The sequence below is a fragment of the Narcine bancroftii genome, chromosome 2, assembly GCF_036971445.1.
Source record: "Narcine bancroftii isolate sNarBan1 chromosome 2, sNarBan1.hap1, whole genome shotgun sequence".
Classification (NCBI taxonomy): Eukaryota; Metazoa; Chordata; class Chondrichthyes; order Torpediniformes; family Narcinidae; genus Narcine; species Narcine bancroftii.
The window spans coordinates 107,114,150-107,137,108 of NC_091470.1; the positions used below are offsets into that span (position 1 = coordinate 107,114,150).

Below are 22,959 nucleotides of genomic sequence, written 5' to 3' on the forward strand. Positions count from 1 at the left end.
AGAATTTTCAGCATTTTTGGTTTTCCCAATTACATTCATGAGCGTTGAACTGTGACGAGCCCTGCTACGAAAAGGGATTCCCACCAGCCGTACCACGAGCTACAACCCGCAGGGCAATGGGCAGGTTGAAAGGGCTAATGCTACAGTCTGGATGACTGTTAATCTTGCTTTAAAAACACATAGATACCCGGTGGCAGGAGGTGCTGCCTGAGGCATTACATTCTATTTGGTCTTTATTGTGTACTGCAATAAATCAAACACCTCATAAATGTATGCTTGCCTTTCCTAGGAAATCAGGAACTGTGATGGACTGGCCAGCCTGTTTATCTGAGCCTGGAACCGTGCTGCTGAAGAGTCACGCTCGGGCGCGTAAAACAAACCCCCTAGTCCAACCAGTTCAGCTACTGCATAGTAACCCCAACTACACTCATGTTAAATTCCCAGATGGGAGTACTGACACTGTACCCCTAAGAGATTTGGCCTTGCCTGGTTCGCCCCTTCCTCGCACCCCTACTCAGAGTGAGCCTGAGAGGTTGGAGCCACCCCCCCCCCCCCCCCCAACCTGTGACCCCTAGTCAGCTTTCAGAAGGCCATGGTGAGGCTCCACTGCCTCACACTGGCGATTCTGGAGCGGGTCCAGAAGTCAGTCCTTCCCCCACTACTGACCCAGGACCTGTACCAGTTCCCAAGGTTGCAAAGGAGCCACGTTTTGAGACAAAGAACCAGAAATCGTAAACAACCTGATAGGCTGACATATTCATAAAACATCTCATTATATTTCGATTGCTTGCTAGGTACTGGTGTATTTTGGCTGTTAGAGAATCTCAAGGCCAAACATAGTATCGCTTGCTTCAGTCTTTCCTAGCAGCTGTCCTTTTGATTTTAACCCTTCTTCTGTTGGGGGGGGGAGACTGTGGTGAATGTCTGCCAAGCTGCCTGTCTCCCCCCCTCTGTCGAGCCTTGCTGTATTAACATTGGCTGTGCATTATCTCTACTGTTAAGGACACTCCCCTTTGATATAACTCTATATGCACCTATTGTCTTTCATTATTGTACCATGAGTTTCTGCTAATAAAAGCCATGATTATTGTTTGACCACATCATCTTTGTCTACTTCATCAACTGGCACTTCACTTGAATTCTGGATATCAGGGCTTTTACTGTGTATGCAAGATTTGCTGAGTTCCTCCAGCATTTGTTTTCCTGCTTATAGCCTGAGATTGTTTCACTTGTATAGTCCTGGTTTTCTGAGTAAACTGACCCATTTTTAGAAGCCCCCTCCACCTTTGAAATGATTGGTTGATGGGTTTTCAATAAATACCCTGCTGGCTGAAATGTACTTTTTTTTGGCTATATCACAGTGGCAGCAATCTCCTCAAAAGCATCAGAGTGCTGTTCCACCCTCTCCCCAGGAGCCTTGGCTTCCAGCTGGACTGAGAGTTGCTGGATGGTCCTTTCAAGGTTGTGGTTCTGACGGTGCACGTGAAGGTAGTTCTGCTGAAGTTGCTTCTGGTACCGAATCACCCTCTCCTTCTCAGCGCACCACAGCAGCCGCTCCTTTCGGAAATCAAGCACGAGCGCCTGGTTCTTCTTTTTCTCGTGCTCCAGCTGGGCTTTTAACTTGTTCACTTGCCCCTGCGTGGTTGAAGACTCTTGCTCGCTCTGCCACTGGGAGCACTCTGAGGAGCGGTCACTTGCAGCCACATGATTGTCCTTCAGGCCTGCTGGGTTCTGCTTGAGGCAGTGCTCCAGCAGGCTGACCTTCTCCCTCAGCAGCTCGGCTGCGTTTCTCATGCGCTGCAGCTCATTTTCGCAAACCTCCAGCTCTCTGGCCTTGCCCTGGACCGAACTCTGCAGCTCATCCACCTGCTGCTCTCGAGACGACAACTTGGCGTTGGCTTCCCTCAGCTGGTTCCTGAAGGTCAGTACCTCATTGCTCTTGTGCACCAGCTCTGCCTGGGCGTCTCTCAGCTGCTGTTTTAGAAGGGCGATCACTCCAGACTTCTGGCAGACCTGAAACAGTAATATTGCATCATCTCCAAATGTACATACATCAATACAGTAGCTGTTGCAGCAGGGCAGTGTTTTCAGATTGGGTTTGATCAAGGAGAGATATTGGGCTACAAATTTTTAAATGTAAATTTAGGCATACGGCACATGAGCTCGTGCTGCCCAATTTATCTCCAACCTCTAGTACGTTTTGAAGGGCCGGAGGAAAGTGGTGCATCCAGATGAAACCCATGCAGACACAGGGAGAGTGTACAAACTCCTTACAGACAGGTACATGGATAGGAGGGATTTGAACCCTGGTCCTGGTCACTAACAGCACTGCACAACCATTACACCAACAATGCTGTGAAAGATGTGTTGGCATTGGAGAAAGTCCAGAGGTAGTTTACAAAGATGATCCCTAAAGGGAAAGGATTTTCATATGAAGATCCTTTGATGTACTTGCTGGAGTTTAAAAGAATGAGGGGGGGGGGGGGTGGTGTGGAATTAAATCCCATTTAAAACCTATCGAATACAGAAAGCCCTGGACAGAGGTGGAGTGGATGTTTCCTGTAACATTACAGCATCAGTGTCCCAAGTAAGCCATTTACACAAGAGCCAAGGCAAAGTGTATCAGCTCTGATGCTACCTACCTCAGCGGGTAATATACGGGATGAAGTTGACAAGTTGACCCCCCCCCCCATCCTGCATTCATTGCACTCACACAGGTAAGTGAGGTGGTTAATTACCGACTTTCAAGGGCAACGTAAATGGGCAAAAATGCCGAGACCTCTGATTTAAGTGTACTTCAGTTTCCATAACTTTCTAGGTTAGAGGGTTCCAAAGAGTGATCAACCTTTACAAAGCAGCATACACCTCTGTCAAGAATGAGTAATAATGTTCAGTAAATAGTGAGTCAGACATTCAGCATGGGAATCTCTCAAGACCAAGAAGGGCCTTTACTCTTGTCCCATTTAGCTCATGTCCTTCTAACCCAGTGGTTTTCAAACTTTCTCTTTCCACTCACACCCCACCCACCTTAAGTAATCCCTCTGCCATCAATGCTCTGAGATGTGAGTTGGGAAGGGAAGGTTGAGAACCACTGCTCCAAACCCAATTGTTACTGAAATATTTTGCTTGAGAAAAATTGTCCCATTTCCTTTGGAGTTCTGAAACTGTGCATAGACCGAGTCAATTGGATGCGATTAAAACCGTGGTTTTCAAAGTTTTTTCCCCATCCACATCCCACCTTAAATAATCCCTATGCCATAGGTGCTCTGTGATTAGTAAGGGATTACTTAAGATGGGATGTAAGTGTGAAAAAAATTTGAAAACCACTGTTCTAACCCCATCCTACCCATGTATCTGTCCAAAAGTTTCTAAAACATCGCAATAGTATTTTTCTCAATTACTTATCTCTGGCAATTTGTTCCATCATCAGCTATTTACAAAAATGTTTCTCCTCGAATCCTGTTAAATCTCCCCACTATCTTCTCTGGTTACAGGTTTCTTGATTTTGGCCAAATAGTTCATCCGGTCTATTCTGCCTAGTCATCTTCCTGGACTGCAGGGAATAAAGCCCTAGCCTGTTAAACCTCTTCCTAAAGTTTCTCCCCCCTCCCCTCCACCTCCTGAATCCTGGCAACATCCTCATCAATCTTCTCTGCATCCTCTCCAGCTCGACAACATCTTTTCCATAGCACAGCGACCAAACCTGAATGCAATGGGTCCAATGAGGCCTCGCCAATCTCTTGTGCACCTGTAGCATTACCTCCCAACTTCTATATTTAGTACTCTGACTGATGAAGGCCAATGTGCTGAAAGCTTTTTTGACCACCTTTCTACCTGTCATGCCATTTTCAAGGTACGAGGTACCTGAACTCCCTGCGCTCTGCAGCACTCCCCAAATCCCGAGCATTCTCTGTGTAGGTCCTACCCATGTTAAACCTTCCAAAATGCAACACCTCACATTTTTGTCCATCAACTATTCCTTTGCCCACCCGATCAAGATCCTGCTGTGATCTTTGACAACTGTTTTAACTACCTACAATGCCAGACAGTTCAATGCCATCCACAAGCTTGCCAAACATACCGTTCAAGTTTTCATCTAAATCAATGATACAGCACCAAACCCTGTGGCACACTACTAGTCACAGGTCTTCAGTCTGGAAAAACAACTTTCTACCATGTGCTTTCTTTTCATGAAGCTAATTTTCTATCCAATCTGTTATCTCCGCTTGGAATCCAAGTAATGTAACCTTTCAGCGGCCTACCATGTAGAACCATATTGAATGCCTTGCTGGAGTACCCATATACATCTCTGGCCTCAATCCTTTTGGCCACAGTTCCAAAAATAAAACTAAGCCTTGACCACCCATTTACAAAAAGATGCCAACTACCTCTGTTCAGCCCTTGTCCATCCAAGTGTGCATACGCTCTAGTAACTCAGTGACCACAGATGTTCACCTCACTTATCTGTAGTTGCTGGACTTTTTCCCCACTGCCCTTCTTGAATAGAGGCACCACAGTTGTCACCCTCCAGTCTTCCGACACCTCACCTGTACTAAAATACGACTCAAATCTCATTCAGGATACCTGCAATGTTCTCTTTAACTTTCCGCAGTATCCTTGAATACTAACTCCTCAACCATTGTACTGACTGTTCTCGAGACACCACCATTGACTGCCCAAGTTCCTAAGTCCTCATGTCTTTCTCCAGAGTTTTATGAACTTATCTGTGTAAATGAGCAAAGTAGTTCTCCTAGTCTATTTTTTTTTCTCTCTGTATTGCACAGATGGTTTACATTTCTTTATTCATTTGCACATGCATGTTGTGTAACAATTTTTTGTTTGCAATACCAATAAGTGGTAATTCTGCTTTGCCCACTGGAAAAAAGGATTGTATATGTGCTCTGACAATAAATCTGAAATCTAGTTCCACCTTAGTCTCTAACAGGCACATGGCCATTTTTGGTTCTAACTTTTCATTTGCTTCTATTGGGTGTTCTTAACGAGCTTGAGTGTGTCCTCAAGAACTGTCCAGGATCACCTCAATCTTGAGAGAAAGATATAGACTTGAAACAATAACTTAACTAATCAGAAACCAAACTGCATCAAATTTCACGGAGAAGCAGAAGACATAGTTGACCTCGTAAAAAAAAAATTAAAAAAAAATAAAAATTATATGGCTGGGATTGGAAATTCTGTTGTATTGAGCTTTATATTCCTTTCTCTCCAAAATAAACAGTAGTGTTCTTACCTCCCATTTTATTTCTTCAAGCTTTGGACTGTGTTCAATTTGTTCTCTTTCATAGGTTTTACATTTTGCCTTGAGATTGTTGCACTCCTGGAGAAGATGAGCAAAGTTGTCCTCAAGCCGCTTTTTGTCTTGTTGGAGCTGGTAGTCTCCATGCACCTTTACACCAGCGTCAGGCGGCTGCTCTGGGCTGTTTGGCCCCCGCTCACCGTGTTTCTGATTCTTGTTGCAAGTCGGGGTAATGCCTGCTATCGCCCTGCCCGGGGCTCGCTGGAGACCCCACGGTTCTCCTCCTTTCCCTGCCGATTTCCCCTCGGCTGCCAATGTGCTGGTAGAAGTGGGGGAGTGGATGCAGGAATTGCACTGGTTGGAGCTTGGGTCTCTACTGGCCAGGCAGTGGCCAGCATCAGAGGTAGACAAATCGCTCACATTTGTCAAGGTCCCCCCATGGCAACCAACGTTTTGAGCCGAGCCTTCAAAATTCTTGCGAAAGATGATTGGAACGCCATTGAGTTCTGGACCATGGCTCCCTCCTGTGCTTTGTGTCGGAAGGCTGGACATGGAGTTTCTACCTGAGTCAGACAATGTTCCTGAGCAGCTTGTGTGCTTCTGGTCCCGTGCCTCCTGCTGCTTTTCTGAATAGCTCCCTGGCTTCGGGACACTTTCCTGTAATTCTAACTTGATGGTCATCTGGTTTCCCAAGGGACCGTCGAGATCAGTGTCATATTTAGATGACACAGACTTAAATGCTGTCGGCCTGACAACACTCTTTTCTCTGGCCTGAAGAAATATAATACAACTTAGTTAATCTGAGTAATATTATACCTCATTATGATCAGTGATCCAGTAATTCCGCTGAAACGTTCCATCTGCTCTATTCAAGTAACAGATCCCATGGCACTATTTTGCCAGAGGGTCTTTATTTTCAGCGGCTTAACATAGAACATTCCAGCACAGTGCAGACTCTTTGGCCCTGATGTTGTGCCAATCTATGTAAATATACTTTACAAACAAACATTTCTGTTCCACTCCATCCCCACCTTAAGTAATCCCTATGCTATAGGTGTTCTGTGATTAGTAACACCTTCAAGTACCACTTTAAGTAATGCCTGTGCCATTGGTGCTCTGTGATTAGTAAGGGATTGCTTAGGGTGGGATGTGAGTGGAAAGAAAAAGATTTGAAAACCACTGTTTCAATCGTCCCAAATTGACTCGTCATGTGCACGGTTTCATGACTCCAAAAGGAAATGGGCCAATGACAATTTTTCTCAAGCAAAATATTTCAGTAACAATGGGATCTAGAGCAGTGGTTCTCACCTTTCCTTCCCACTCGTATACCACCTTAAGCAATTCCTCACTAATCACAGAGCACCGATAGCATAGGGATTACTTAAGGTGGCATGCAAATGGGAAGAAAAAGTTCAAAAACCACTGATCTAAACCTTCCATCCCTCACACCCATAAACTTCTATTTCTCTTTCATCCAGGTGCATAATCGAAGAAATTCATGAATGTGCCTTCTGTACCATCCTTTGCCACAATGCATTCCAGACACCTACCACTGTCCGTGAAAATCATTTACCTCTGACACTCCCCTAAACTTTCTTCCATGCTCCTTAAACAAATGTCCTCTGGTATTTGCAATTGTTGCCCCAGGAAATCTCCAATCCAGGCAGTATCCTGGTGTATCTCCTCTGCACCCTCTCTACCTTCTTCCTGTAATAAGGTGACCAGAAATGAATAGAATATTCCAAGTACAGTCTAACCAGAGTTTTACAGAGCTACTGCATTACCTCATGGCACTTGAACTCAATCTTCTCCCCCCCCCCCCTTAATTAATGAAGGCTGGCACAACATACAGTGTCCCTGGAACCCAAGATCCCTCCATCTTAGATAATAATTAAGTCTGTTCACTGTCAGTTGTAGTTTGTGCAATCTTGCTGTGTGCTGGCCATATCTGGAGCTTGGGTGGCCAATTGTTTAAACAGGAGCCTAGAGGCTGCGGGAGGGCTGGAGATGGATTCACGGACACTCGGTGATTCTTGGGGGGAACTCTCTATTCCTTCTCTTATTTCTGGCTGTAAGGGGCACTGGGCAATTTCTGCTGATGGCAAACTAAGGCATTTTCATGTAATATTACATCTGTTTTATGACATGCTAGTTGAAGAATCTTTAATCAATATCACAACCTTAAAAAATGGCATACCTCATTGGCTGTCAAGTTCTTTCGCTATGAAACATTTAGTTTTGGTGATTTCTCTCTCTCTCTCTCTCTCTCTCTAATTCCACAGTATTCCCAATAATTTCTGTTTTTATTTCAGAGGTGGAAGAGAAACAGAAGTTTACAAAGTTGCTGCCAGAATTGGGGAAGTTGTGTCATCGTGAGAGACTGACAAGCTAGGCCTGTTATCCTTGCATCATTGGAAGTTGAGAGGGGATCTTATTGAGGTCTGTAAAATCAAGAGGAATATAGGTAGGTTTCCCAGAGTGGGAGACTCTAAAATGAGAGGGCATAACAATGCGAGTGGGTTGGAATTTAGAAGGGGGATGAGGTACAGCTTTTCAGATGTTGGCAGATAAAGTGTTGGAGGCAGGCTTGTCAGCTGCCTTTAAAGAAACACTTACCTAACTACATGGAAAGAGATTGGAGAGTTTTGCACCTAGTGCAGGCAAGTGGGAATAAAACAAGAGGGCAATTGTTTGCCACAGAGAACTGATTACAGTGGGCTGTTTCCATATTATACGTGTAATAATCGATCCCATGTAAATGTTCTCTCTCTTCCCCCCCCCCCCCTCCCCCCCCCCCCCACCTTTGGGTCCAAAATTGCACATTTTTAGTATGACCTGTGTAAAAGCCAACCCCCCCACCCATTATTTTTTGTCCCCATCTGAGTTCTCGACTCCCCAACTGCCCACCCACCCAACCAAGCGCCTGACACGCCAACCCTCGCCTTGCTCACTCATCCAAGCTCCTGACACCCCAAATGCGGACTTGCCACCCGGTATCCAAGCTCCTGGCGCCGGAATGATGCAGATACTCACCGCGGTCAAAAGTATGACCTGTATAAAAGCCAGCCCCACAAATATGACCGAAAATTGTTCCAAAAAATGACTTATGCGAGTACATAGAGTAGCACTCTATTTCTGGTAGGTACAAAATTTTACTTTAATTCAAGTGTAAATCTTCCTTTGAGTACAACCTTCAAGGAGTTGGAACTCAACATGATGCATTCCAGGGGAAGGGTTTCTCAGGTGATTCATTGAACTGAAAGGCAGTGACTCCATTATTTTTCAGTTACTCCAGAGATTGACAAACCTCTGCAGAATATCTACATTTTGAAAGAGAAACTAAACAAGGGCCCTGCTCAGATCAAGGGAGAATATTCCACACCATCACTTGATCAACATTTCTCTCGGCAACCAACACCAGCAAGAGAAATGCAAAAAAAAACTCCACATGCTGGAATCTTGAGCAAACAACGAGATGCTGCAGGGAAGGCAGCATCGAGGGATAGAAATGGTCAGTCATACAACACAGTAACAGGCCCTTTTAGCCCTCCAACCCCCAGTACCTTGTGAATGGTGGGAGGAACCTGCGGGGAAAACCCACGCAGACATCGGGAGAACAAATTCCTTACGGACAGCGCGGGATTCAAACCCCGGTCCCAATTGCTGGTGCTGTAAAAATGTTGCACTAACTGCTAACCATGCCACCAGGTCATTATTTTCTGCAAATGACTGGGAATCACTGAGGGAAAAGAAAAAACAATGCAAGCTCTGCTTATTTCACTCTCTGCTGAGACCCAACTTTACTCACCAGGCAACTGAAAAACACTCAGTTCTCCAGCTGTTGTTTAATGTGGCAACCCAAGGGCACTGTGGGGGAAAGGGAGTCATTACAAATTCCCACTCACTCAGTTTTTTTTTTGCAGCTCATTCCTGCTCTATTTGAAAGGTGCGTTTGGCAGCCAGACTAATTACACTGGACAAAGATTTTGCTCCCTGAACATTTTTGGGTGAATTTTATGGATTTTGGACTGCCGATCACAAAAATAACCTTAATATTTTCCCTATCACATACCATATTTTAGATACAACCTACTTTTGTATCTAGTACAACTCCCGATTATCCAAAATGGTCGGGACGTGCCTATGTCGGAGAAACCTTTTTGGAGAACCGGTCATTTTTTTAAAAAACACCCTCGTATCAACAGCAAATCACTTGTGACACTGTTTATACAAAAAAAAATCACAAGGGAAGGCTTTTTAAGTACTAAAAGCAAGTTTAATTCTCACCACACAAAAAAAATATGCTGGCCACCACCGATCATCAACACTTCCCCACTGAGGCCCCACTCGTGCCAGGAGCCTGAGGGTCCCGCTCCTGCCTGGAAGTTTGAGGTCTAGTGCTGCCGGCCCAATGTGTGCTGGTCCCAGCGCCGGGGGGGCCTGATGACCCTGGACAGTTCAGCTCCGAAAAAAAGTTTAAATAAATGAGGATTTCAGTTATCCTCATTTAGCTGAAATTTTTTTTTTAAAAAATTCAGATAACAGGATTTTGGATAATTAGAGTTGTACTGCATTTTAAGTCTACTTCAAGCATACAAAACCATGAAGTGCATCATTGAAAATTCATTTTCTGCAATCACACTTGGACTTCTCCCTTGCTATTATTCCTGGTGATGTCAGTGATGAACACAGTGAAAGGTTTCACTAGGACATTGAGACCATAATAAAGCAGTATCAGGGCAACTGGAATCCATCAAGGCTGGCCGACCATTGTTGGACACTGACACAAGAGGCATCAGATGCCGAGTACAAACAAAAATCAGCGCCAAAACATTTTTAAGTCAGTTGAACTAACACAATGTGTCAGCGTCATTATGCGATTGAACATGCTAATTTAGTTAATTCAGTGTTTCTCCAACTTCCTACATGATAGAACAAATCTGAAATTATCTGTGTTCAGTCTGTTCCCAATTTATTTTTTCCAAGAAGCAAACATTTTCCTAAAATTTGTTGTCCAGTGTTAGCCATGGTGTAAAATAACTTACTTCCAAACCAAAGAGCTAAACTTTTTATGGAGTCCCGTTGGCCACTTTGACGGGCTTCCTGCTAATGACACTGCTCCCTACAAATAAAGATATTTTAAGCCTGAGGAAATTTGGCATGTCTCCACAAAGGATTGTGTCCAGGTGCACGTCAGCTTGGTAGTGCAACTGCTGTGCACAAGACTGCAAGAAACACCAGAGGGCTGTAAAGGCATAACACCCCCCCATCCTCCCCAATCTTAATCTCTCACTGCCTTCCAAAAAAAAAGCGTTCAAAATGTTAACAGATGCATTCTCCCTGGATTTATAAGGCAATGGTGGGACCTCACTTGGAGTATTGAGAGCAGTTTTGGGCTCTTCATTTAAGAGGTGTTGAAGTTGGTTCAAAGGAGGTTCACTAGGATGATTCTGGGAATGAAAGGGTGATCATACCGAAGAGTTTGACAGCTGAATCTCACTGAAATATTTCAAATGATGAAAGACATGAACTGTAGATGTAGAAAAGTTGTTTCCCCATGGTGGGAGAATCCAGAACAAGAGCGCACAAATTCAGGATTGAAGGGCATCTGCTTAGAATAGAGATGTGGAGGAATTTCTTCACCAGAGGGTGGTAAATCTGAGGCCACAGACAGTGGTGGAAGCCAAGTGACTGGTCATATTTCAGACAGATTGATAGGTTCTTGATTAGCCAGGGCATCAAAGGTTATGGGGAGAAGGCCAGGCAGTGGCTCTGAGTGGGAAAATGGATCATCTCATGATTGAATGGCAGGGCAGACCCGATGAGCTGAATAGCTTATTTCTGCTCCTATTTCTTACATACTCTCTTCTCCCCACTTCTGTAGGGCAAAAGTTTGAAGAGCGTGAAAACACAAACCTCTAGCTTCAAGGACAGTTTCCATCTGTTAACAGACTCTTAAATGAACCTCTCATAGTAAAAGATGATAGTCTTTGGGCCGCATGGTTACAGCTCCAGTGACTCAGGTTTGAATCCAGCAGGATAAGGAATTTTGTACATTCTCCCATTGTCTGCATGGGTTTCCTCCGGGTGTTCCTGTTTCCTCCCAATGTTCAAAAATGCACGAGGATTGTAGGTTATTTGGGAGGCACAGGCTCGGAGGCCGGAAGGGCAAATTACTGAGCTGTAACTCAAAATAATTAAAGCATACAAGTGCATTTCCTCTTCTTCAAATGTACTATTCTCTCACAAGTGTGGGGTAATTTGTCTGGATAGCATGTAAAACAAAGCTTTTCACTATATTTTAGTGCATATTGAAACAATTCAGTTCAAATTTATATCTTTCACTGTCAGAACGCAATAAAGAACTTCACAGCCAATGGAGTTGTTTTTGATTGGATTCAATGTTGGGATGCGAGGGGGTCTTCTCATGTATAAAGAGACTCACCTTGTCATGCTGACCAGAGAAGGGAACCAGGACTGGCGGAGGACCCTTGAGATCCATGACAGCAGGCAATTCTTTGTGAGGCCCCAGGCTGGAGGCACGGTTCTTGTGCTTGCTCTTGGCCGGAAGTCCATTTGTTTGGCCAATGCTGATGTAGAAAAAGTCCTCAGTCTGCTCCAACCTGGAGCTGGGATCCACCGGCTCGTGGCCAGCACCGAACCTCAGCAGTCCATCCTGCTGCCTGATAAACCTCTGGAGGTGGGACGGTTTCCTGCTCCTGGTCTCCAGGACTTTGCAGGGCTTGTGGTGGAAGCTGCCGCTCGACAGGAGGCTGCTCACACTTCCCATGGTGCCCTGGGCTGACCAAATATCAGAGGCAAGGCAGTCCAAGATTATTCTCCTAGGAACGAGCTTTGGTTCGGATCTTCAAGGCATCCCCAACCACTGAAGCAACTCCAAGTCAACATGTTGAATCCATCCAATGGTCCTGTCAGGTAACAAAAAGAAAATAAAGCATAGAATCCAATTATTTCAACACTCAGGTTGTTTGACAAGTGTCAAGAACTCAGCAGCAATGCACTAAAATGCTGGAGAAACTCAGCAGGTAACATTCATCGGAAGTAAATGGCATCTACAAATTTGCTGATGACAGAATCATTTGTTGGCAGAATGACAGAGGGCAATGATAAGCGTACAGGAGGGAGATAGATCAGATAGTTGAGTGGTGTCACAAACACCACCTTGCACTCAATGTTAGTAAGACTAAGAAGCTGATTGTAGACTTCAGGAAACAGAAATCAGGAGAACACAATCGAGGATCAAGAACGTCAAATTCTTGGGTGTCAACATTTCACATTCTGACTGGTTGCATCACTGGTATCAAGGTGCTAATGCTCAGAATGGGGAAAGGCTACAGAAGGTTGTGAACTCATGGGCATTAGTTTTCACTCCATTAAAGGACATCTACAAGAGACAGTCTTGTAAGCAGCCTCTATATCATTAAGGGTACTCACCACCCTCTTCTCTCTGCCCACAGGAAGGAAGGAGAGTAAAACACTAAAGCCTGAAAACGCCAAGATAGAAGTTAAAAAAACACTATGCTGGAGAAACTCAGCACATCAAATAGAGTACTCCATATGACAAAGATAAAGATATATAACCAACAATTCGGGCCTGAGCCCTTCATCTTGTATCATTACCTTGACGAAGGGCTCAGGCCCAAAATGTTGGTTTTGCATCTTTATTTTTGCTGTTTGACCTGCTGAGTTTCTCCAGCATTGTGCTTTTACCATTAGGAAAGAGGTACAGGAGCCTGAAGATGGATGATAGCACAAAAAACTGCTTCTTCCCCTTCCCACAGACACCACCTCACTACTTTTTTCCTCTTTTGCACTAATTTCTTTTTCTTTTTAAAAAAAGTATCGTTACGGAAATGTAGTTTATAGCAATATTTGTACCTCTGCTGCAACAGCACATGATCCATTTTGGCTCAAGAAATTTCAAAAGTGAATTATGAAACACTTTAAAAAAAAAAGAAAGCAGTGCAGAGTGGCCATAAAGAGAGGGAGTGTTTAATTGCTTAGTGACATATAAAATTATGAAAGGCAGAGATAAGATAGAGGTAGGTAAGTTGTACCCATTTGGTGGGGGAAGACCAGAACCAGGGGATATAGCTTAGGGAAACCATCCAGGGTAGTAGATTTAGGACAGAGATGAGTTGAATCTGCTTTTCCCAGAGGGTGGGGAATATATGGAATTCACTGCCCATTGAAGCAGTGGAAGTGACCTCAATTAATATATTTAAGACAAGGTTGGATAGATTTTTTACATAGTAGGGCACACATGTCAAACTCTGGCCCGCGGGCCAAATTTGGCCCGTGATATAATTATATTTGGCCCGCAAGATCATTTCAAAAATGTATTAGAGGTGGCCCGCTGGCCGCCGCACCAGTATAGCGCATGCATAGCTAAAATTATAAATCCCAGAATGCATTGGCATCAGCCTGCTAATCGCCCCCACCTCCTCTGTTTACGTTGCAGGGTCTCACCGTGGACTCTGGTTTTGGGGCCTGGCCGGTGTCAGGGGAAGCCAAGGCCGCTTCCCAGCGCCCGGAACTGGAGGCCTCAGGCCTGACCTCGCCAGGACCGTTGCCCACTCCCCCTCCCTGCCGCAGGCCGACCCGCGACTCACGGTGACAGGACCGCTGATCCGCCGAGATGCCGCCCTGCAGCGAGAGCCGATGCCCCCGCACTGTCGTTGTCCAACCCGATCGCCCGCAAACCCCACCCTCCCGCACACAGGCCTGAGTAAGGATTATGAACTTTAATCTCAGGATAAAACGATCTTCCAATAGTTTCATGTCACAGTGATAAATATATTCCTGGTTAAAAATGGTCCTGCACCTGGATACAAGCTCATTAGGCATAAAACTTGAAAAGTGTGTAAATCAAAGGGTATCTGTACCAATGGAAAAAGGGCATGGCAAATAACCCAGCTAGAGTTCATGCCCACAATCAATCACCCATTTGATTTTTCAGGAATCATGTTATTCTCCCACATTCTCAATAGCCCTCAGATTTTACTATTTGACAGCACACTAGCAACATTTGACAAATCCTCTATAGAGAAATATTTTATTTATTGAATATTTTATTTCTCATTTGTTAATGCTTCTGGAAAGAGTTTATCTAAAACTATTATTAAACATTTATTTTAATAAGAAAAAGTTTAACATTACATATGTTGAAAGAAGTGAAAACATGCAGATGTTGTTGAAAATTTTCAATAAATATTTAGTTCGGCCCTCAACTTAGTCCAAGTTTTTAATTTTGGCCCTCCGTGAATTTGAGTTTGACACCCCTGTAGTAGGGGAATTGAGGGATACAGGGAAAAGCAAATAAGCTGATTATCAGATCAGGCACAATTTCATTGAGTGGTGGGCCGGATAGCCGACCCCTGTTCCTATTTATTATGTACTCTTTACAAAGACATGGAGAAAAAGGGGGAATGGCTCCCAAGTACAGTCAGATGAGAAACTCTGAAAACAACTTGAATGCACAGGCTTTGTCAACCTTTAGTGTTCAGCAGCTCCATTAACTTTGCACATGGGCGTGCGTGGCAGAGCATTTTCTGAGGTTTGCATGCACTAGATGTTTGGGCTGGTTTTCTCGCTGGTAGAGGTGTTAACATTACTTTCCCCAAAACAAGTTCTGTGACTTGTGTATTCTTTAAGATCCTGCTTGTCAAATGGGCTCAAAGGAATGCTTTGCTCTCATAAATTTATTGTGTCAGCCTTGGTTTTAAAAACTCTTTCAAGTGATTTTAAGCTTCTTAAGAGATCTGAGGGGCTTCGTGAGCAAGCATCGCACATAAGAAAATCTTTGTTCACAGGTATGGAATGAAGGCTCAAGTCGCCTCACAGTGAAGTGAAAGGGCTGGGTTACTCATTGCAGTTTCAACACCACCAGCAAAAACAGGAATCCCCCAACATTTGGTAGGGTCAGGCTGATTGAACTGACAGGCACACAATGCAAACTTTACAAAACCTGCCGAGGTTCGGGGTTGCGCCAAAGGCAAACAAGATCCCCAAATGATTAATGCTCCTAAATATGCAGCCATAAAGATAATTATTTTTAAGTGTCTGTTTCCCACCATTAACAGAGATCAAAATGTGCTCAAAAAACTGACCAATGTCAATCCTATCAAAATGAGCTCACTGATTTTACCTGAAAGCACTTAATAGGGCATATGAGATAAATGCAGAATTAAATAGAGGCCCAAATTTCTTCAGGTGCGTGCATGTCATTGCACCACATGACTTACTAGCAAACTTCTATTTAGAAGCCCCTCAACAGGTCAGGGGAGTGGCCATTAGTCATCGGCATCAGGGTACCCTTTATAGACAATAGTTCGATATTTAACACCGTCATCCCTCAAAATTGATCAGCAGTCTCCAAGACCTGGGACTCAACACTGCACTGTGTAATTCAAGGCCACAATTGGTGAGAACATCTCCACAATCTCCATCAGTACCGGAGCACCGCAGGGCTGCGTTCTTAGCCCCCTCCTCTACTCACTTTACACCTACGATTCTGTGGCTTGGTACGACGATAACACCATCTACAAATTTGCTAACAATACCATGATAGGTTGCTGTTTAAAAAGGGGCAAAGAGTTAGCATACATGAGGGAAATTGAAAACTTGGCCGAATGGTGCACCAATAGCAACCTCGCACTCAACGTCACCAAAACCAAGGAGCTGATCACTGACTTGAAGGGAAAACCAGAGGTGTACAATCCAGTGATCATTGAGGGAAATCAGAGTGATGACCTGTCAGCAGAGTGATGACCTGTCACGAGAAAGGATGACCAGGAGGACAAAGATTCAAGGGTGGTCTTCGAGCCCCCTTGCAACATCCAACTGACCCCTGTCCAATCAAAGTAAAGAAGCTGCCTTTGGGGTGGAGACGAGAACCATGGTCCATGCAAGTGGCGCATACAGAAGTAAATGCAGGAAGAAGTGCACCAGCTCCCAAATTACCCATCCGAGTTGCCTCTGGAAGAGTCCATTGTTCCCACCTACAGTCACCACACAAAGAAGCAGAAAGGACATCTGAAGAACTGCCCAAGAAGAAAAAATTTGATCTGGTGTCATTGAAGTAGTTTTTTTTTAAAATAAAACAGAAATGCTGGAGGATATATTACTGATGTTTCGGGCCTGGGGCCTTCTTCAAGGTAAAAGCAAGGAACAGGCAGACTAGAGAGAAAGGGGTGGGGGGGGGGGGGGGGGTGGTGAAAAGAGACCAGACCAACAGCCTAAAGGCGTTAATTGGATTCGATAAGAGGAAAGGCGAGAATTGATTTTGGCTCAGTGAAAGAAGACAGAGGGAAAAGGAAGGGGAGAGATAGAGAGAGAAACAGAGCAAGGGAAGGACATGGCGTGGGGGGCGGGGTGGTATCAACAGAAACCAGGGAAGTCGATATTAATGCCATCCAGATGGAAGATGAGGTGTTGTTCCTCCTATTTGCAGGCAGTCACACCATTAACATTTTTTTAAAAAATATATATAGAGCCACGGATTCTTCTGCAATCTGCTTTTATATTTCTTGTCGATTCCCCTTATTACTTTCCTTATCAATGTCTTGGTTCCCCCTTTGCTAAATTATGAAATGCTCTCAATTCCCAGGCTTACCAATACCATTACCCCTTTACCCAAGATTTCGTACTATCTTTAAATCCATTGTGAGCACCACCTAGACCATTTTTCCCTTTGGGAAGTGTAATTGATCAGTGTATTTCAGAGCTAGCGTAATGATAATGGACCAAATTTTTTTTTTCCGATAATAGACTTGATTCATAGTAAAATGGAAAACCGTTCAGAGTCTGCTCCCACCCTTACTTTCGCAACCAGACATTCTCATCACTGTGCCTTGTTACATTCGATTCTATTTCCACCACTATGCTACCTTGTCCTTTCTTTTCCCGCCCCCCCCCCCCACTTATTTGAGGGACTTTCCCCTCAGTCTCAGCCCCTCAGCACCCGGTGATGAAAGGACTGTGGTCCTTCCCCACAGTACCCTTGCGTTGGCTGCACCAAGCCTCAGCACGTACTCCTGCAGCCTGGAACGTGCCAGTCGGCAGCGTTCCCTCACCGATATCTTCGTGTGCTGAAAGAGCAATGGATTTCAGGCAGACCAAAGTGGGTCTTTCACAGAGTTGATGGCCTTCCAGCAGTTCCCTATGTGCACCCCCGGGAAGAGCCCACAGATCAGAGAGTTCCCATGCTGCTGAGAATGAACCATGACAAGGACCCTTGCATCCTTCTCCACATACTCTCAGCGAATGGGCTGAATGGACTCGTTCTTGTCCATGACTCAAGAATCAATCACGGCTTAATGGTAATTGAAGACCTTTCAATTCTATTCACCACAGCTTTCATGTTAAGCTAAATCAATGTATTTTTGATTAATACTTTTGAACATGCTCTCCACTGCTGAATGAAATTTGATAGCAGCAGATCTTAAATTTAAACTACAGCATGGGAACAAGCTCTTCCAGCCCACAAGTCCATGCCACCCAATTGATCTACAAACCTAAGTCCGTTTCGAAGAGTGGGAAGAAACCAGAACACCCAGAGGAAACCCACACAGACACGGGGAGATCGTACAAACTCCTTATAGACAGTTCCAGATTCTAACCCTGATCCCTGTAACTACTACGCTAACCATTCCCCTCTTAAATTTTGATACACGACACGATAACAGGCCCTTCTGGTCCACGAGCCCATGTTGCCCAAAGACCCCAATTAAGCTACAATCCCCGCAAGTTTTTTTTTGGGAGGGTGGGAGCACCCAGAGGAAAGCTACGCCGTCATGGGGAGAACGTTCAAAGCTGGGTTGCTGCCGCTGTAATAGTGTTGCACAATAATAGCAAGGTTAATTAAATTAAAACAACTGTAGTACCTCATAAGCTAATTTTCATTTAAAGTGGAAGACAGAAGCTGGTACTTAATCATTATGAACAATTTAACCAGCCTTCTTTGAATAGACTATGCTGTTTAATTCAATCAGTGTGACATTTGGTGAATAGCAAGAACACTTAAACCAAATGTTCCTTCAGCTGTGTTGAAAGTGCTCCCAGTGTTGGATCAGTGATGCGTGCACCTCTGCTAATGTTATTGGAATGCAAATGAGGGTGGGAAATCAGGACCAGCCCTGGCTCTCTGGCACAAAGAATGTTGTTGCCTTGCGATTGGAGCAGGACATTTTGGAGTGTGTGTCTGGACTCTCGGGGGATAATGGTTCCTTCTGTGTGGCTTCATTGGAAAGGAATAATTTTGAAGCTTTCAAAGGGTCTTTGAAAGACCCAAGTGGTCAGAGTGGTCGAAACATCCCCGAAATTTCTCATCCCCGAAATTTCTCATCCCCGAAATTTCTCATCCCCGAAATTTCTCATCCCCGAAATTTCTCATCCCCGAAATTTCTCATCCCCGAAATTTCTCATCCCCGAAATTTCTCATCCCCGAAATTTCTCATCCCCGAAATTTCTCATCCCCGAAATTTCTCATCCCCGAAATTTCTCATCCCCGAAATTTCTCATCCCCGAAATTTCTCATCCCCGAAATTTCTCATCCCTGCAAAATTATACAGGAGAGACTTTTATGAAATGATTTTCCCTAACTGTTCTGTGGGGGGAAAAAAGCAAGTTTCCATTAGTTAAGTGGCGAGTGACATTAAAGAAAGGTTGCTAGATCGAATTGTAGCGTTGCTTCTCAGTGACTAGGAAGAACCCGACCATTAGACGCAAAGTGAAAATATAATGCTGGCCACTTTATCCTTCTTTGGCTTGGCTTCGCGGACGAAGATTAATGGAGGGGTAATGTCCACGTCAGCTGCAGGCTCGTTTGTGGCTGACAAGTCCGATGCGAGACAGGCAGACACGGTTGCAAGGGAAAATTGGTTAGTTGGGGTTGGGTGTTGAGTTTTTCCTCCTTTGTCTTTTGTCAGTGAGTTGGGCTCTGCGGTCTTCTTCAAAGGAGGTTGCTGCCCGCCGAACTGTGAGGCGCCAAGATGCACAGTTTGAGGCAACATCAGCCCACTGGCGGTGGTCAATGTGGCAGGCACCAAGAGATTTTTTTAGGCAGTCCTTGTACCTCTTCTTTGGTGCACCTCTGTCTCGGTGGCTAGTGGAGAGCTCACCATAGAACACGATCTTGGGAAGGTGATGGTCCTACATTCTGGCGACGTGACCTACCCAGTGCAGTTGGATCTTCAGCTAAGTGTTCTAGGAGCCATAGGTGATGCTGGTAGAGGTCTCATGATTCGGAGCCGAACAGGAGTGTGGGTATGACAACGGCTCTGTATACGCTGATCTTTGTGAGGTTTTTCAGTTGGTTGTTTTTCCAGACTCTTTTGTGTAGTCTTCCAAAGGCGCTATTTGCCTTGGCGAGTTTGTTGTCTATCTCGTTGTCGATCCTTGCATCCGATGAAATGGTGCAGCCGAGATAGGTAAACTGGTTGACCATTTTGAGTTCTGTGTGCCTGATGGAGATGTTGGGGGGGGAGGGGGGCTGGTAGTCATGGTGGGGAGCTGGCTGATGGAGGACCTCAGTTTTTTTCAGGCTGACTTCCAGGCCAAACATTTTGGCAGTTTCCGCAAAACAGGACGTCAAGCGCTTTGGATCTTTAGACAGCAAAGAGAAAGATACAGAACCAATGTTTTGGGCTTGCGCCCTTCAAAGTTCTCCCAGTGTTGCTGTGAGATTTAAACTAACAAGTCAGCAGATCCTAACATCCCTGGAGAAATTCTCCCACAGACTTCGAAGAGAGTTCTGTGAGAGTCTCTCTCTGCTCTCCCCAAGCTATCTCCACTGCTCTCAAGCTCCACAACCATGTGCCCGCCCTGACCCTTTATCCTTTCCAGTTGTTTGTCTCTGCCGCCATCTTGCGCCACGTGCTCTCCAGCTCTGGTTCCAGGTACTTGTGGATCCATAGGAAATAAAGTGTAGCCAACATTTCGGTTTACGCAACAAAGGGCCCAGGCTCAAAAAATTGTCCTTCCGCGACTGGACATTGAGGGGCTGAGACCAGAGGGGAAGCCTCTCAAACAACAGATTGGGGAAGTACCACAGTGGTGGAGATAATGCAAATGAGCACAGTGTTGGAAATGTATGGACATGGCAATAAGGGGTTGAAGAGATATTCTTTTTGTAAATAATTTATCGTGCATAAAGTCTATTTTTAGAAAAAAATCCCTTCTTCAGGTTGATACCAGGAGGCAGAAGGTGAAGGGTTGCTTTTATGATTAGAAGCCTGTGCCTGGTGCTGTATGGTATGTGTCAGTGCTGGGACAACACTGTACATTACATACTGTAACCATTTAAACATTAGTGTAGGCAGAGAGAATTGTATGTCTGCAGAAGCCACAAGAACTGGAGATAGTGTGGTTATTGAGAAGCGTAGTTTCAGGAGCGTTTTATCAGCAGGGCAAAGGAGGATAGAATATTACCCTACTGCCCTTTAGCACATCGAACAAGGAGAGAACAGCGATTCTGGAGGAACAAGAGTGTTCAAGTCTAAAGCTCTCTGAAGGAAGCAGCACACACAAGCTCCTTTTACACAGAGCTTGAAAGCTGGGTTTTATCCCCATTTCGAGCACTGCATGAAAGAATTGCAAGGTGGGTTGGTGAGTGGTGGGGGGGAAAACCTTGACTTACCCATCTTAATCGACCTTGGTAGGTAGTCTCAGTAGTGGAGCATATTTGACTAACGGAGCCGGCTTTTGTCGGTTCTGCATGAACGTTCAAGCTGGCTTCCTGAGACAGACCATATCTACGGGAATACCGCAACTTTGCAGTATAAAAGCGGCTGCAGTTAGAGGGGCAAATATGGTGCGTGGGTTGCATGCTGCCATTAGTCAGGGAATCAAGAACAAGAGCAGGGAAGTGATAATACATTGGTGAGGACACATCTGGGATTTGGTGTGCAATTTGCGCTGCCACACTATAGAAACGGTGTGATCTCACTAGACAGGGTGTAGAGAAGATTCATCAGGATGTTGCCTGGGATACAGTCTCCATTGTAAGGAGATTGGACAGAGTGGGTTTGCTTTACTTGGATGACAGAATATGGGGGTGCGGGTCTGGATAGAGTGTACCATATTGATAGGCATGGATACAATAAAAGGCAGTAAACTTTTCCCATTCATGGAGGAATTCATACCCAGGAACAAAGTTTTAAGACAAGAAGCAAGAGGATTAGAGGAAAGGATTTTTTTTTTTTTTTTTTTTAAATCCACAGGTTGAAGTTGGATTTTGAAATACACTGACAGACGCAGAGACTCTCACATTTAACAGGTGTCTGGGTGAGCACTTGAATTACCAAGGCAAAGTTAAATTTTAAATTTAGACATACAGCATGGCAACAGGCCCTTCCAGCCCAAGAGCGCGTGTTGCCCAAATACACCAATTAACCTACAACCCCCGTATGTTTTTGAAGGGTGGGAGGATACTGGAGCACCCGGAAGACACCATGCAGATGTGGGGAAAATGCACAAACTCCTTGCTGACAGCGATGGATTCGAACATAGATTGCTAGCGCTGCAATAGCCTGGTGCTAACTGGTACACTAACTGTGCCATCCTAAGTACCACGTGCTGGTTAATGGGATGACTATAGATTGTCGGTATGGCTAGGGTGAGCTGCAGGGCTGATTTGGTGTTGTAAAACATCAAGGAGGGGTGGGGAAAGGAACCCACAAAGACACGAGCAGAGGATTAATACTCCACCCAGACAGCACTGTGGTGCAGGATCGAATCCAAGTCAGGAGTCGTCACCATAAAGTTCGCCACTTTTGCACGTGTGGGGAAACTTGATGCTAATGTATGCACAGCACGATCCAACCAACAAGGACCAGATAAGCCGCTACCATCATTTTCATGGAGGACTAATTATCCTCAGGAGAATTCTCTCCTGCTTGGAAATAGGACAGCACCGCTAAATCTTTTACATCACCTGTTCTTGATTGTCTGTAAGGTGATCCCTCTGAGAGGGCATCACTCCCCCAGCGATGGCACCATAAAGTCTCTGGATTTACCAAATGAAGAGTGACAAACTGAGACATTCCACAAACCAATGATTAGGATTAGAACGCAATTCACACTGGCTCACAAATCTCACTAAATGATGACTGATTTAATGAGCTCTCAGTGCTCCATTTAAACATTGTGATAGTTAAGTGGCCCAATGAAACCCTGAAAGAATTTCTTTTCAAGAGACTGCATGGTTCTCAGATTCAACAAGCAGCATCTAATTTGCTGCTTAAAAGATATCACCAAGGAATAACAATCAGGAGTAGAAAGTAATTCTCAACCTTTTTCTTTCCATTCACATACCACTTTAAGTATTCCCTATGCTATCGGTGCTCTGTGATTCGTAAGGGACTGCTTAAGGTGGGATGTGGATGGGAAGAAAAAGTTTGAAAACCACTGTTTTAATCGAACTCAATTGACTCGTTATGTGCACGGTTTCAGAACTCCAGTGGAAATGGGCCAATGACAATTTTTCCCAAGCAAAATATTTCAGTGACAATTGTTTGCCTAACACTCTAGAGCAGTGATTCTCAACTTTCCCTTCCCACTCACATCCCACTTTAAGCAACCCCTTACTAATCACAGAGTGCCGATTACTTTAAGTGGGATGTGAGTGGGAAGAAAAAGATTGAGAACCACTGCTCTAGGGCGACGTGGTCAATGCCGCAGTTTTT

The 22,959-nt window shown here is 44.7% G+C and overlaps 1 protein-coding gene across 1 annotated transcript in view; it reads right to left on the minus strand.

Moving 5' to 3' along the window:
* Positions 1–506: 506 nt before the first annotated feature.
* The window catches only part of LOC138754101 (leucine zipper putative tumor suppressor 1-like), a 31,243-nt gene continuing 8,790 nt past the window's right edge, over positions 507–22,959 (minus strand). The window contains exons 2-4 of the mRNA XM_069917921.1: positions 11,700–12,183; positions 5,249–6,025; positions 507–2,013 (exon numbers count right to left, since the gene is read on the minus strand). Of these exons, the coding sequence (XP_069774022.1) occupies positions 1,351–2,013; positions 5,249–6,025; positions 11,700–12,044 (1,785 nt within the window). The 5' untranslated portion in view covers positions 12,045–12,183 and the 3' untranslated portion in view covers positions 507–1,350. The remainder of the gene's footprint in view (positions 2,014–5,248; positions 6,026–11,699; positions 12,184–22,959) is intronic.